Genomic DNA, 15,468 nt, shown 5'->3' with positions numbered 1-15,468 from the left:
GTCAAAAATGAAGACTGGTATATCATAGTGTTCCGATCAAAATTTAACTACCATTTGGTTCCTTTGTACCGCTTGAGCTCCTCAAACCACTTGGGATCCTCGTACCACTTGGGGTATTCATACCACTTGTGACCGGTAAACCGTTTTCTGCAAAACACCGATAGTCTAAAGACTACATCCAATAATACACAATACCGGTTCGAACAATTACCGGTTGAGCATAACTCATACATCAAGAAAGTGTGTGTCCATCAATGACAATCAAAACATCATCAAAATGCCAAAAATATCCCCCTTTGGCATTGATTGCAACACTTAGGAAAATTTTGACATCTAAGTGTTTTTACAACAAAAAAGGCCATAATCAAAATTACTCCCCCTAAGCATATACACTACTCCCTTTTTTTGCAGAAATTACAATGTACACTACTCCCCAAAATGGTAACATGAAAGTACATGAAATGGTAACATTCACCAAAATTTTAATGTACACTACTCCCCCTTTGACAACAATGACAAAGTAATGCAAAGTAACCCCTTTTTGCATATATAATAAAATAGAGTAGATGTTCATGACAATAAGGAACAAAATTTCTCAAAAATAGATTTAAAGTCCTGCATAAAAGTTTTCATGGCCAATGACCATGACTCAAGTAATGAGGTAGCAACCTCACTTTTAGTCTTCATCTAGAATGGCAGTTCTTCTATTGCATCAATGGTACTCATCTCTTGAGTTACCGTGATAGCTTCTAGGTTGAGAAAACATTTATGAAGAATCTGTAGTCTTGGCAATAGGAGTAGTTGTAGCTCTTGCAAATCTTGAGTCTAGTTTCTGATCTCTAAATCCATCTTGGCAGTCTAATAATGAATGGTTTGTCCATAGGTAGTGAATGAATCATATGGCATCTTAAAATTGCTGATATATTCCTGTAACTCCGATTGGAGTTTAGCTTTATGTTTAAGCACATCTTCACAAAACAGATGGGGTTGGCAGATTTTACTCAACAGTAATTTACCCTCACCCATAGAAACACTGATAACTTTCTACTTCTTCAGTAGTTGTGTCCTTAGTTCATTCATTTGCTTGACTAAGGCAACATTGAGTGCCTTTTCATGGTTCTTCTTTGTAGTGGCTTCAACAACATCTTCCAAGCATTATGCCTGGTCCTCCACTATGACACAAAGAAGTTTAAGCTTGGATAGAGAGGAATCGGTACTGGGGAGGTTGGTACCAGGAATCAGACTGGTAAGGGTGTCAACTGCAATTTGTATGACATCCTATTCTTTCTTCCTCCGCAACTCTTCCAGTCTCTCCTGTGCAAGTTTGATGCTTCGTAGTAGCTCAGACTCATCTACTGATTGAGTCAGACTTGCAAGAGTTAGATCAATAGGACTGGTGGTATCAACTTGTTTGGTTTGATCACCAGTTGCCTTAGGAGTCTTTGCTTGTTTGTTCTTCTTTGCTTCCTTCTCCTCTTTTGCTTTTTTCCTATCCTCTTCTTTCTTCTTTTGCTCCTCTTCTTGTTTCTTCTCCATTTATTCTTTCTTCTTGTCCTCTTCCTGCCTTTTCTTCTCTTCCTCCTTCTTCCTTTCTTCTTCCTTCCTCTTGTCTTCTTCTTTCTTCTTGTCTTCTTCCTTCCTCTTCTCCTCTTCTTTCCTCTTCTCCTCTTCTTTCCTCTATTCTCTTGTTTTCTTCCTGCTTTGCTTTTTCTTCTTGCTCTTTCTCCATTTGTTCTTTGTCAAGAGTGACATCCTCAATATCTAATGCATCCCCATCAATAGGATCAATTTTCTCTGTCACTCTTTCACCTTCACTGTCAAATACTTCATTCGGTTTGCTTGATGATAGGTCAGGTTCTTGTTCAGGCTTCTTATTGGCTTCAGATACTTGGTGTATTCTGACAACAAATTTTACATGTATGTGAGTATCCTTTTCCACTTTAGAAGCTTTACCTTCTAGTAGCCTGAGTCTTCTCCTTCTCATGAAGGAGATGCCTTTGTTCTTATCCATTATTTCAAATAATTCAGAATTTGAAGCATCAAGAAAGTATTGTGCAAAAATTTTCTCCCTGATCTCCTGTTCTCTTTCAATGGAAATGCACCATTTATTATCTAAAGAATTATACAAAGAGTTTGGTGTAATAGATTTGATCTCAGAAGGCAACTGATCGTTAACACATAAGTATTTAATGACTTCGTGTTCTACCTCTTCTTTCTCATTATCATTAAAATCATCAAAATATTCCTTTAAATCATCAAGCACTTTCCTCTTAATATTCTTAATTGTCCTCTGACAATGTGTCATTGGCTTATATGAAGAAACATCAATATTAACCAGTGTAGAAGTTGCAAGTATATTACTGGTAGACTTCGCCTTCTTGCTTGATTGCCTTGTCTTCTTTGTTTGAATCTGTGGTTCAGTGTCGTCTGACTCCTGTGAGTGATTCTTGGATTTTCGCTTCCTCTAAAAGACTTTTGCAGGAATGATCTTAGGTTTCTTCTTAGCTGGTGTCCGCTTGGTCACTTTCGGACTGACAAAGGTAACCGGTGCTGATACCGATGGCACTGCTTTGCCCTTTTTCTATTTTGGTTCTTCAACCGGTGTGACCCCTTCTAAGTAGGTATCGGTTCTCTTTTTCTTAGCATCCAGTGGAGAGGCAAGTAAGGTAGAGGCATACCCGATCAACATGTCATACATCACTTCATACCCCATAGAGCCAACTACTTCCTTTCTCAGTTCCACCGCTTCCATTATGCAGTCATCTATCCTTATTGTGAAGCAGATGTCATCTTCATACTTCTTCACAATATCATCAGATATCCTTATTCTTTGGCTCATCTTCCACTTGAATTCATCAAAATATTTATTCAGAACCTCAGGATATGTAGTTCCCACTACTTGTAGACTCTCCTTAATCTGCCTGGAAACTGGTAGGTTAGTAGACCATTTAACATCACCTACTCTAGAAAAATAATCTTGAAAATAAAAGAATAAAATGACTAGAGGTTGTCCAAACTTGAATTTCAGAGAATTGTCCTGTTTGATGGACTTTAGATTCAACAATAATTGCTTCTCTAGACAAGTACATAGGTCAAATGTAGTGTTTTCCTTGATCATCCTGTAAGCAGCATTCACTACAATAGTAGGGACATAATTCATTCTGTTGGCATAAAATATCCAGTAGCCAATCACCATGCAAGCGTATTTTACCAGATCATCAAAGATGGTGTTGACGGTCATCACCCGTTGGTCACTCATAGAACTGGCAAGATTTGTCATTTCAATTTTGGTGACCTTTTGTAGAGCTGGAACCTCTCCAATATTGTAGAAATCAGTGATGACATGAATTGCTTTCGGTGTGATGTCATGGGTCCACTCGAGATACATCTTGTCACCATGCACTCTGCTAAGGATGATGTGAATATGTTCTTCTGTGAACTCTTCCAGAAAATATACCGCATTGTGCAGTTTCATCTTCTCAAGGATACTAAACTCAGGTTTGATCTTCTTGTTATCCCCACAAAATAGACTTATCTGGGAATGAATCACTAGGGATCCTAGGTCTTCTAATTTATAGTCTATATACCCTAAAATGTCTTCCTCGACAATAACTCCGGCGGGTTTTTGGGATATGGCATTGTATTTCATTTTCTTTTGAAGAAATTCAGCTGAATCTACATGTGTACTAGAACTAGAGTGCGATGCAGAAGCCATGATAGGAAATAAATTCAAGAAATACCTTTACAATTCAAAATTTAGGGTTTTCCAATGTTGCCCACAGTACACCACTTTGGTTGCTAGATCACCGCTTAGTGTTCTTCACTGATAGATTGAAAAAGATCGCTGGACTCCTCTACAAGATTTTTGAATTCACTTTGAATTGCTAGATGAATCATTCCTTGTCACTCTTCTCTTGAAAATTTTTTCTTTCAAAAATAGATAAGTGAAAATGACGACGAAAACCCTTTTAAACAAACTCTCACCTACCATAATAAATGCATCATCGCTAGGGCACAAACCCTAATTTTTCCCTTTACCGCTTCAAGTCTTCTGCCAACTGACAGGTAACATATACCAGTATATATACACACATATATGTAAATTCTTACGATATAAACTGGGGGTTCAAAATATTTCATCGATATGTTCCTCCTAAGATTTTCTAAAGCTCAGTTTGCCGGTTCAGAGACTTCCACACTAGGTGCAGAAACCGGTTTATCCTGTGACTCTTCTTCTGATTTCTTTTTCCAAGTTTATTCATTTTCATTTTAACGGTTTCAACATCAATCTTCCCTTTTGGAGTGATCGGTATATCATCTGATAGGTTCTTTCTCAATCTATAGGTTCTGGTAGTGTGTCCCAGTTTGTTGCAATGATAGCATACCATTCCAGGTGTTCTCCATGGTCTGTTATTCATACTACCATTCTTTCTTCTACATGTTGCAGAAGTGTGACCACTACCACGAGAGATCAAACAAGTTTCTCTCCAGCTAGTTTCCGCTTGATAACCACCTGACTGATGGTCATAGGTATTGTACCAGTTGGGATTCTGATTCACAAAAGGTTCCGGGATAACTCCTTGAGTCCTTGGAGGATATCTCCCAGTGTTGTGCAAAACTGACCTGCATTCAAATGCTCTATGCCCAAACTTGTTGCATGCATAACAGTTTCCATTGAATCTATTGGTTCTAGGCTTATTGTTTAGAAATAAGGAAAATTGTTGTAGGCCTTGCTTCTACACACATTGGTAGTATGTCCTTCTTTGAGACAACTAAAGTAAACAGGTTTAAATTTTTGCTTACCTTTATCCTTGGATGTCGGTTGCTTCTTTGATGCTTCAGCTTTTGTTCCAGAGGTCTCACCTTCCTCATACCTAGAGAAACCAATTCTAGTGGTATTCTTTACTGGCTTTGCCGATTCCAACTTTTTCTCTAGCTTAGCAGTACTCTTATTGAATTTGGCAAGTATCTCCTTTGACTCAGTAAGTTCCTTGGGAATAGCAGCATTGGATTCCATCAACGTTGCATTCTCAAAAATAGCCATGTTTAGTTTACCTTGCATTTCTTCTTTTTCCATTTTACTTTCCTGGAGATGAGCGGTAAGGGTACTGATTTATTGCTTTATCTTGGAGATCTCATGATCTTTGTCTTTTACTAGATCTTCAGCTTTCCTTCTGTTGTCAAGCTCTTGACGTATTTTGATAGTCAGTCCTTCCAACTCCTTTCTCAGATTGGCTTTAGATTCATTTAGTTTTTTAACTTCTTCAACTAGGGCATCCATGCCAGCTTCATCAGAAGAGCTATTTTCAATAAGTTCCATCAGTTTTTCAGCATGCTCTCTTCTTTTGGCCAAAGAGGCTTTATACTTGACTTTGAGTTCATCATAGGCTCTCTCAGTCTAAGTGAGACGATGAGTAAGTTCCCTCACATTGCATTCCCCCATATCTCCTTCCAAGTGGTTAGACTTATAGAAAGGTTGGCTCTGATACCAATTGATGAATACTAAGAGCGGGGGGGGGGGGGGGGGGGTGAATTAGTATACCAAAAAATACTGTAAACAAACTTTTAAATAGTTTAGCAAATAACTGGTACAACAGATTCACTAATAAACTGGTTAAGATAAATGCAAACCAAATAGCAAACAAAGCATTCACCCACAAGAGCACAATCACCATAACATAAGATATTTGATGTCAAATCCCAAATGGGAAAGACCACGGTGAGCAGAAACTCACAAGTAACTATCTGCAGAATAGAAACTAGACCGGTTAAGGTCATACAATGTTCTTCACCAGAACAAATCCTATTAGGAATTTAGATCTCTGTAAGGAGATAAGTCCTATTAAAAACTACCTTGTTAAAGGATTTCATATCCACAGTTGTGAACCATCTTGTTAGAGGATTTACAAAGGCTTTGCTAGGCCTACCTGGTTAAGGGTTTCAGACTTGTCGAAGATATTAGCAATCAACAAGTGAATGATCTAGGCAATAGCACAATAAGCTTAGTTAGATCCTTGACAACTCATTGTTAATGCATTTCAGCATTACTTCAGTCTTCAATATCTCCACACTCTGCTCTTCACATAGACCTAATCTTCTCTATGATGATCGCACATAACCTTTTCTCTTCTATGGCTCACATATCACACATCTCACATGCAAACCCTAGACATGATGTCCTTATAAAGGAAATTGATTTCATGTCGGTCTAATAGTATTAGACTACAAGTTCCTAGGTTCAGTGCATTTAGACACATTTGGTAACACGACACAAAATCACCGCCAAAGTGTTAGTGGATGATAACTATCACACATTACAATAATACCAGTTGGTAACTCATCACAGAGTAATATCGATTGTCAAAAATCAAGACTGGTAGATCGTAGTGTTCCGATCAAAAGTTAACTATCGCTTGGTTCCTTTGTACCGCTTGTGATCCTCAAATTGCTTGGGATCCTTGTACCTCTTGGGGTCTTCATATCGCTTGTGACCGGTAAACCATTTTCTACCAAAGACCAATAGTCTAAAGACTATAAATCCCATTAAAACACAATACCGGTTGGAACAATTACTGGTTGAGCATAACTCATACATCAAGAAAGTGTGTTCATCAATGATAATCAAAACATCATCAAAATACCAACACAATCTTCACTACATCTAGAAAACAGTAACCCATCACGTGCTTTTCGCATACCTCTAAGAAAAACATACATTCCCGAGATAGACATTCAATGCATTCGATCTTCACGTGCAATATCCTCGAAGAAATCCTTCACGTGCACATAGCTGACATGGAATCTTGATCCTTATCCTTTTCCTTAACTAACTCATCACAAAACATCATCGGTTGCACCACACAAGCCAAATCGAAAACCCTAGAGCTGAACTGAGACTACCAACTGGTAGTCACACTTAGTGAGCCTCGACACTGGTCCACTCATTCGGTTGACCATAACCGCTTGCGATCTTCATACCAGTGCATACGGGTTCACCTGCTTGAGCACTTATACCATTTCATGCCAGTTTGACAACATACATTATCATCGCTTCATCATATGCCAACATAATTAAGAGTTTATGGGGATTCTCAATCAGTTATCAATCAGATCAATAATGACTATCAAACAAAAGATGATAAGCTAATGCCTTACAAGAGAATGGTGGATGACTTCAAAAAGTACTTTGTGCACATCACCTTTGAGCAGATTCCAAGATTGGAAAATAGAAATGCTGATGCAATGGCCACTATTGCCTCACTTCTACAAATTCTAGATAAATAGAATCGTTAAAAATTCCTGGTGGAGTAATTGTTTTTCCCAGTCTATGACAATTCCACATCACAAGTCATTTGTGCCCTGGCTGGTTATGATTCCCCTCTATATAGGAAGATCTATGACTATTTCAAAAAAAAAAACCCTCTCACCTGACCTATCTCACAACCAAAAATGAAGCTTAATCCGACAAGCAGCCTGCTATACCTTAACTGCTGACACACTTTACCATCAAGGTCTAGATGGTACTCTTCTTCGATACCTTGATTGTAATGAATCTGACTCCGTCTTATAGAAGCTTCACAAAGGTATTTGTGGTACACATTCAAGTGGTCCTACTCTCGCCAAGAAACTTATGAGAATGGGATATTACTGGTTGACAATGGAAAGAGAGTCATATCAATTTGCTAGGAAATGTCCTAAATTCCAAATTCATGGTAACCTTGTACATGCACCAGCATAGGAGCTGCAGCCATTCACCACATCTTGGCCTTGCTATCAATGGGGACTTGATCTAGTAGGAAAGATTTATCCTTCCTCTTCAAACAAACATAAGTTCATTATCACTGCCACAAAGTACTTCACCAAGTGGATCGAAGTAGTCTCAATGACCACCGTGACTAGAAAGCAGATCTCATCATTCATCCTCAACTATCTCATTTGCAGATATGGCATTCCTAGTTCCATTATCACAAATAGTGGGTGTCCTTTCAAAAATCAAGATGTGCAAGAACTATGCGACCAATTCAAAATCCAACATCTCTTTTCCACACCATACTACCCATAAGGGAATGGCCAAGCAAAATAATCAAAAAAAACAATCCTGAAAAATCCTCAAGAAAACAATGAATGATGCTGGTAAGGATTGGCATGTACAACTCAATACCACATTTTGAGCCTACAAAATGAGTATTTGCACACCTACAGGGGCTACACCATATTCATTTGTGTATGGTTTAGAAGCAATTCTACCTCTTGAGGTAGAAATTCCATCTCTCTGAGTATCTTTGAAGGACCTCATACCAAATGAGGAATATCAAGTGAAAAAGTTGCACGAACTATAGCTTCTTGATGAAAAATGACAACGTGCCTATGACCATCTCAAGGCATATCAACAACGAATGTGCAAAAGCTATAATCACAAAGTCATCCCAAGGGATTTCAAAATTCGTGATCTTGTCCTAAAAGAAAGTCCCAAAAATCAGCAAGACCGAGAGAAGAAAGGGAAGTTTGAGGCCAACAGGTTGGGACCATTTGTCATCATATCAGCCTATGGATCAGGAGTATATTAGTTGTCAAATTTAGAAGGGGACGTGCTTGACGAACCAACCAACAACATCCATCTAAAGAAGTTCTACACTCGAGTCATCTAATGCATGGATCAAGCAAAAAAATAATAAAAAAATAATAGAAAAATACAAAAAAATGAAAAACAAATAAAAAAGTGCAATAAAAAGAAGTGGTGAAAACTTGGAAACAAGCACCACTTGTGAGAGAACGGCTCATCCATCTATCAGTACTTATGTCATATCTTTGATCCATTTGATCTAAGCCCATAGTCACTGCCAAATACTTATACACACCACATCATCCTGGACATACTTAGCATTTTCACTGTCTCTGATAATCTAAATCATATCCCACCATGGCTTTGTGATCAATGTACATATCCATATCAAAGTAGTATCAACAACAAGGGGAAAAAATCCTGACCTCATTGGGGGCATTTCATCTTGAGGGTTTTTAGACATCAGACCAAACACGTAGAAAGACAACCAGGATTAGAACAACCATCAAATGAAAATGACAATGCAGGAGGCTAGACGTCATGGAATTGAACTGATTTGAATTAAACAAAAGATCTATTTGCAAGATGTTTTACTTGACAAGAATAAATTTCCAATAGCATGCATGCTTACTTGTGGTTGTTAATTTTGTCTTATCATATCTCCTAAGCGACTCAAGGATGTCTCAATGACTAGAGAAGTAAGGAAGGAATGTGGTGTTTTATTTGTCTGTTGTTTGAGAGTGAAGCCTTCTATTATGCAAATTTCTCTTACGACGTGATCAGGTAACATATCACCGAAGACATTTTGGATTTGTATAGGACAAAGGTTAACTGTTGTTTTTTTTACGCAAGCAACACTCAAGTCATCTTGGTTCAATTAGTGTCATCTTGCAATATCAAAATCCATGTAAGTTATTCTCAGGTCGTTATGGTTCAATTATACCATGATGCTTGTATCAAATTTCAACAAATCAAGGCTCGATGATGAAAACAAAGGAAGCCCTGGCACTTTGAACAAAATGGATGGCACCATTAAGAATGAGATTGCATATTAAGCATTGGCATTAGGTTGCATATCATTTTAAATCTTGCATTAGTATCATCATTATCATATTAATCTTGTATTAGGTTGCATATCATTTTAAGATCATTAATGTCATAACATGTTAATTTTGCATTAGATTGCATATCATTGTTAATTTTTCTTTGCATGGGGCTGCATATAAATCATTAGGTGCATTCTCATAATCATATTAAGTTTGCATTATCATTATCATTTATACCATGTTAAAATCTTGCATATAGTTACATTCATTGCACTAGTTAACATTATCATTGCATTTCATACATCTCACATTATCATTGCATTTCGTACATCTCATTTTCAAGATATATTCACAAATCAAAATCATATCATTATCACAATGCATCCCATACATGAACATCATCATATCAAGAATATGTACCATTCTAGATAGCATTGTCCTCGACACACAAAAGCACAACACAGGTTAGTAACATTTGCACAAATCATAAGCATCTATAATAATTAATCCAATCATCATCTGCATATCACCTTCCAAACATATAGTACATTACAATCATCATCTAAAGCATATAAATCACCCACAACACACACATCACATCTGCATCAGCATCTGTAAAAAAATCATCTAGATCAAAAGCATATCATATAGCTCATCAAAATCAAAGTAGCTGCATCCATAACATATCCTCATATATATGTGTGACCGCATATTGATCCAAAGGAAAAACCAAGATATAAGTTAGAAACATATCATCAATGAAGTAATCAAATGACCAAAGTCCTTGGATATAAATCAATAACAAATGTCCATCACATCACGTAACATCAGTATTAAGGCAATCAGTAAACATCATCAAAACATCATATGAGAACATCGTTGAGTAGCATATCAATAAGATCAAAGTACAACAAAGTATCATATTAGGAGGTCATCAAAATACAAAGATATATGTACATCAGGGTACAAGTACAAAATCTTGGATATGATCACGATTCATGATCAACTTGACCACCACCAGGACTTGCCGATTGAGAGCTCAAGCTACCTGCACCTGCACTACTACTAGGATCATCCCTCCTAGGACCCACAATCCCCTCACTACCCCTATGTCTCTGAGAGCCCCCATGCTGAGAACTAGCAGCATATGTAGGAGCACGTCGGTCTGGTGGTACAACCTGAAAGTATAGAGTCCTATAATTGCAATACCCTAAAAATGGTCATCTAAACCATGAGCCCCTAATCTTGACAACGTCACCAAGGTCCTAACCAAAGGAAATTAAATAAATCTTGAGCACACAATTAATTCTTTAATCATTAAATGTCACATGGCAAAATCAATCACTCAATATTAATTAAATATTTATTTATTTAATTGATCATTCCAAGTAAATCATTTTTAAACAATTATCTTATTTATTTTATTAAATATCCTAGCATATTTAAGTAAACAAATCAATTTGCCATCAAATCTTCAAAAAAGGAAATAAATCAAAAAAGGGAAGTAGTTGACCAAGAAAGAATTAAAAATTGAGAAAAGAAATCAATTGGAGATAATCTTGAAAAACAAATTATAAATTGATAAATAATCTCAGAGAAAGCAATTAAAACAATTAAATATCAAAATTGAATGAAATAGAGAATAAATCAGTTTTTTCTGATTTTATCTTAATTTTAGTTCAATTTCCTTTAAAACTGAGAAAAGCATCCAATCACATCAATTCACCTAGATTGTGCTTCCTCTTGGAAAATCTTCACCGCTCATCATCATTTGATCTTAGGCTTTGGTTTCTTTCTAAATTTTCTATAAATTCAGGCTCTCATCTCTCATTCAAAAATCCTGGAGAATATATTGTTATTATGCTATTTTTGCTCTAGGTTCATTGAGAATATTGCATATTAATTATTTCATATTGATTAAATCATTTAGCTTAATATTGCTTAAATCTTGTTAGATTAATCTTGCATCCATCTAGCTTGAATTCATGCTCATATAGATTAAATCCTTTGTTTAAGTGTTGTCTAGTCACTGGATAGCTTAGCAATTTGAGAGCAATCTAAAATCGCATCTACTAGAAGGCAATGGGTCGATTTGTTATGGTTTTATTATTCATGTTTATATCTGTCTATCCATGCATTTAATGACTTAATTTTGAAGTGTTGTGTATTCCAGATACAGATAAGGTCCACTTTTCACACACACAGTAATACTCTACTCGCCTTGTCTTCTCAATGAGACTCTGGATGGTGTCCCCTGTAACACCATGTGTGACTGCCTGCTAAAATGATCACACTATCTCCTTTGCCTGGTCACGTCGCTCTATCTCTGTATCTCGCTCTAGCGACTCTGTCACCACCTGTCTCTACAGTTGTACAACCTGTGCCTGGGCCTATGTAAGCTGACCTTGTACCCTATGCAAAAAAGACTGTAATGCTGCTATTTGTGCCTGTTGTTGATGAGGAGGCACTCTAATCTGCAAACCCTATGGCTACAAAGGTTGTGGATCCTGCATACCAACCTGTCGAGGGGTGAGAGGGGGCATATCAATCCTCCTCTGTCGGGCCAATGGCTGCACATCCTCCTCCTCTGACTCCTCCTTCACTGCAACGCCTGCCAATCCCATCAAACCTACTCCTCCACTAACCGCTTCAGACTCTGTATCCTCATTAGAAGAATCACCACTCTCCTCCTTAGATCTGTCACTATTTGATCCCTCCTCAACCCCTATGACAACAACATCCTCCACCTGCACCGGTCCACCCCACCCAGCTCCATCCATCCTTCATTCTCCTCCTCTACCTCTCACTACTCCTCTACCCCTCACCACTCCTCCCTCATCAAATCCTCCTACCCCGCCACCACCTCCTCCCCGACGATGTCCAACCATGCCACCCATAACAATCCCACCACCTCTCCTCCATCTACCCCTCCTCCCAATACCACCACATCCACCTTGATTATCATCATCAACCTCCTCTAGTGTAGGAATCAAATCTCCTAGCCCTGTCAATTGAGGGAACCTGTGTGTCAAAAAGTATTGTGTATACTATGCAACCATCCCTACATCTACTATATCCTCATACATACTCCATACACAAAAGGGAAAAGAATAGAACTCAGCCCGGGCTATCAAAAAATCCAATGTGGGCCCCCAATCTATCCCCTCCTTGTGTACCCGAGCATACATGGTCATCCCCTGTGACATCGGTTGCATGCACCCAAACTATCCGTAAACCTGAGGAAGGATAAACCACTTTGTCACATATGAGGTACGACCCAAAAGAAATTTTCTCATGAATAAATGTGGCACCTTAAAAGCATCCTCCGGCCATGGCTCACACACTCAAAAGGGCCTCCACACCATTGTATCCATATCATCCAGGGTCCGCCTCCAATACTCTAACTTCCCGAGCATCGATTGGGAAGAAACCTGGCTATACATCATCAAAAATGGTGCCCATGTTGGTCTGAACCTCGGCCCAAGTGGATGGGTCACGACTATGTGCTCCCATGCTCAAAACTACAGTAAAGTGCATCTGCAGGCTAGATTGGCTGCATCATCATAAACCACTTGATGGAGCTCATGGTATAAATGGGCGAGCAAACAAATACCCCGTGCATATCATGTTTGCACCTACACCATCTATTAGAGCACTCAACCCCATCCAACTGATAAACCGTGTGACCTCTTGTTCGAAATCAGGAAGTTGCCAATCAAACCTGCCAAAACTGAAGGGAGTGGGGCATAACTATCTACCATGTCCTGCCACGCCACTGAGTAACCTGCAATATGGGGATCAATAAATACCTCCCATAGAGCATCAGTCCCACCGGCCTCCTCCACATCATACTCCACAAGCTCACCTGTAATCGGAATCCACAAAATCTGATAGATGTCCTCTGACGTCACTATGATCTCACTAGTCGGTGAATGGAAGGTGTTATGCTCACCGTGCCATCTCTCAACCAATGCGGTGAGTAGTGCACTATTCTTCTGATAGGGCAACATGTGTAACAAGTGAATGAGACTGCAAACCTCTATGACTACCAAATCATCAACACTCAATTGATTTCGTATCAAAAAAGTATTTGGGAATTTCTCTTGAAGAATGAGCACTCCTTGATGGACCTATATCAATACATGGATATCATCCTATTAGATACATCTATCCTACATAATTTGACAATCAACAAATCAAGTATCCAATCAATCAATCACGCCTCATATCGATATTCAACAACATGCTTCATATCAGGACTCATATCAAAAATTAAATACCATTTTAAAATGACCAAGTTTCATATCGATAATCAATCTCAAAAAAAAAATCAATCAAGTTCCAATCAATCTAGACTCATATCGCAGATCAATCAAATCAGGACCCATATCAAAATTAGACTCATATCGAATCAAGACTCATATCGAATCAAGACCCATATCGAAATCAGACCCATATCAAACAATAATTGACACATATCAAAATCCGACCCATATCGAATCAAGACTCATATCGACAAATCAGGACCCATATAAAATCAAGACCCATATCAAAATCAGACCCATAATGACAAGTTGACCCATAACGAAAAATTGATCCATAATGACAAATGACTTATAACGAAAACAAAACCATATCAAAATTGGACCCATATCTCAAATAGACTAATATCGAATTTGACCCAAATTGATCTAGACCATCAATCGAATTAACACAACAAACTCATAACGACAAACATCAATTAACAAACAAAATCAACACATTCGATCCAAAATGACACTTTGACAGGGTGCAAACCTTCATAACAAATCTAAAAATCAAAATTGGACATGTTAATTTTTTTGAAAAAACACACAAAATGCTCAGTCTCATATGCGCCAAAACAGTCATCAAATGAGCAATTTCATACATGCTATTTGATCCATCATATGCACGACTAAAATAATCAAATGCGCTAGAATACATGTTGTATGTGCAACATTGTTTCTCGTATGCCCTATACTATTTATCATATGCGCTAATCTACAACTCCTATGCGCTAATTTACAACTCCTATGCGCTAATAAAAAAATCATATATGCAAAAAGAAAAATCAAATGTGCTACGATAATTGTTAAATGCGCAATAAAATTAATCGCATGCACTAAAAGAAAAATTATATGTGCGAAAACATAAGCAAAAATTAGAAACGCGTGAAAAAACCCTAACTAACCCGAAAAATTCAAAAATCTTGCAAAAATGCCTAAAATCTAAGCTAAAAATTTACAAGCAGGGTTAGAAAATTGAACTCACCAGTGGGCCATACTCCGCTGGCCTCTCAAATTGACAAACTCGCTCAAAACGGTGACAGTGATAGGGGGTGCCATCTCCTCTCTCTCCTCCAAGCTCCAATGCTTCAAGACAAGTGTGCAAATGAGATAGAAATGAGCCCTTGGAGGCTTATATAGCCCATGCTGACGTAGGCGGTTGTGATGCCTTGGTGGACGTATGGGGCATGTACACGCTATACCCACATAGTCTTCAATCCATTTTTCCATATCCTTTTTAATAAATCTATCAAGCGATATGTTTTAAAAATCCAAAAAAAATTAAAAAATTTTAAAATCCAAAAAGATCAACATTTTTTTCAAAATGTTGCCGTACTTCATGCCATCTCCTCGAAAAACACAAATTTTTTTCTTCTCAATTTAACACCCCTGGGAGCATATCATCATTATCATGTTTCAAATCGACATCAGCTTCATATCAACATATTATATCGAAATCAATTTTTCATATCCAAGAAATCATATCAACAACTTTGGCAGCAACATCATATCGCAAAATTTTGACAACAAATTGAACGTTTTACTTTGAATC

At 37.8% G+C, this 15,468-nt stretch overlaps 1 protein-coding gene across 1 annotated transcript; it reads right to left on the bottom strand.

The window, feature by feature from the left end:
• Nucleotides 1-12,392: 12,392 nt before the first annotated feature.
• LOC131070768 (uncharacterized) lies at nt 12,393-13,619 on the bottom strand. Its single transcript, XM_059217785.1, has 3 exons — nt 13,562-13,619; nt 13,331-13,474; nt 12,393-12,613 (listed from the first exon to the last, which is right to left on the bottom strand). Exons 1-3 carry the CDS (start codon nt 13,617-13,619, stop codon nt 12,393-12,395), a joined length of 423 nt encoding a protein of 140 aa, XP_059073768.1.
• Nucleotides 13,620-15,468: the final 1,849 nt, after the last annotated feature.

Source organism: Cryptomeria japonica, chromosome 3 (genome assembly GCF_030272615.1).
Source record: "Cryptomeria japonica chromosome 3, Sugi_1.0, whole genome shotgun sequence".
NCBI lineage: Eukaryota > Viridiplantae > Streptophyta > Pinopsida > Cupressales > Cupressaceae > Cryptomeria > Cryptomeria japonica.
Note: the sequence above shows the minus strand (reverse complement) of the source record. Positions and strands in the feature narration are given on the sequence as shown.

Coding starts and splice junctions, on each gene's coding strand:
- LOC131070768 (XM_059217785.1), bottom strand. CDS start 13,619: ATGTTGCCCTATCAGAAGAATAGTGCACTACTCACCGCATTGGTTGAG. Junction 13,475..13,561: donor ATTGGTTGAGAGATGGCACG/GTGAGCATAACA, acceptor TTCCGATTACAG/GTGAGCTTGTGGAGTATGAT. Junction 12,614..13,330: donor ACTCCCTTCAGTTTTGGCAG/GTTTGATTGGCA, acceptor CTCAATTGACAG/GGCTAGGAGATTTGATTCCT.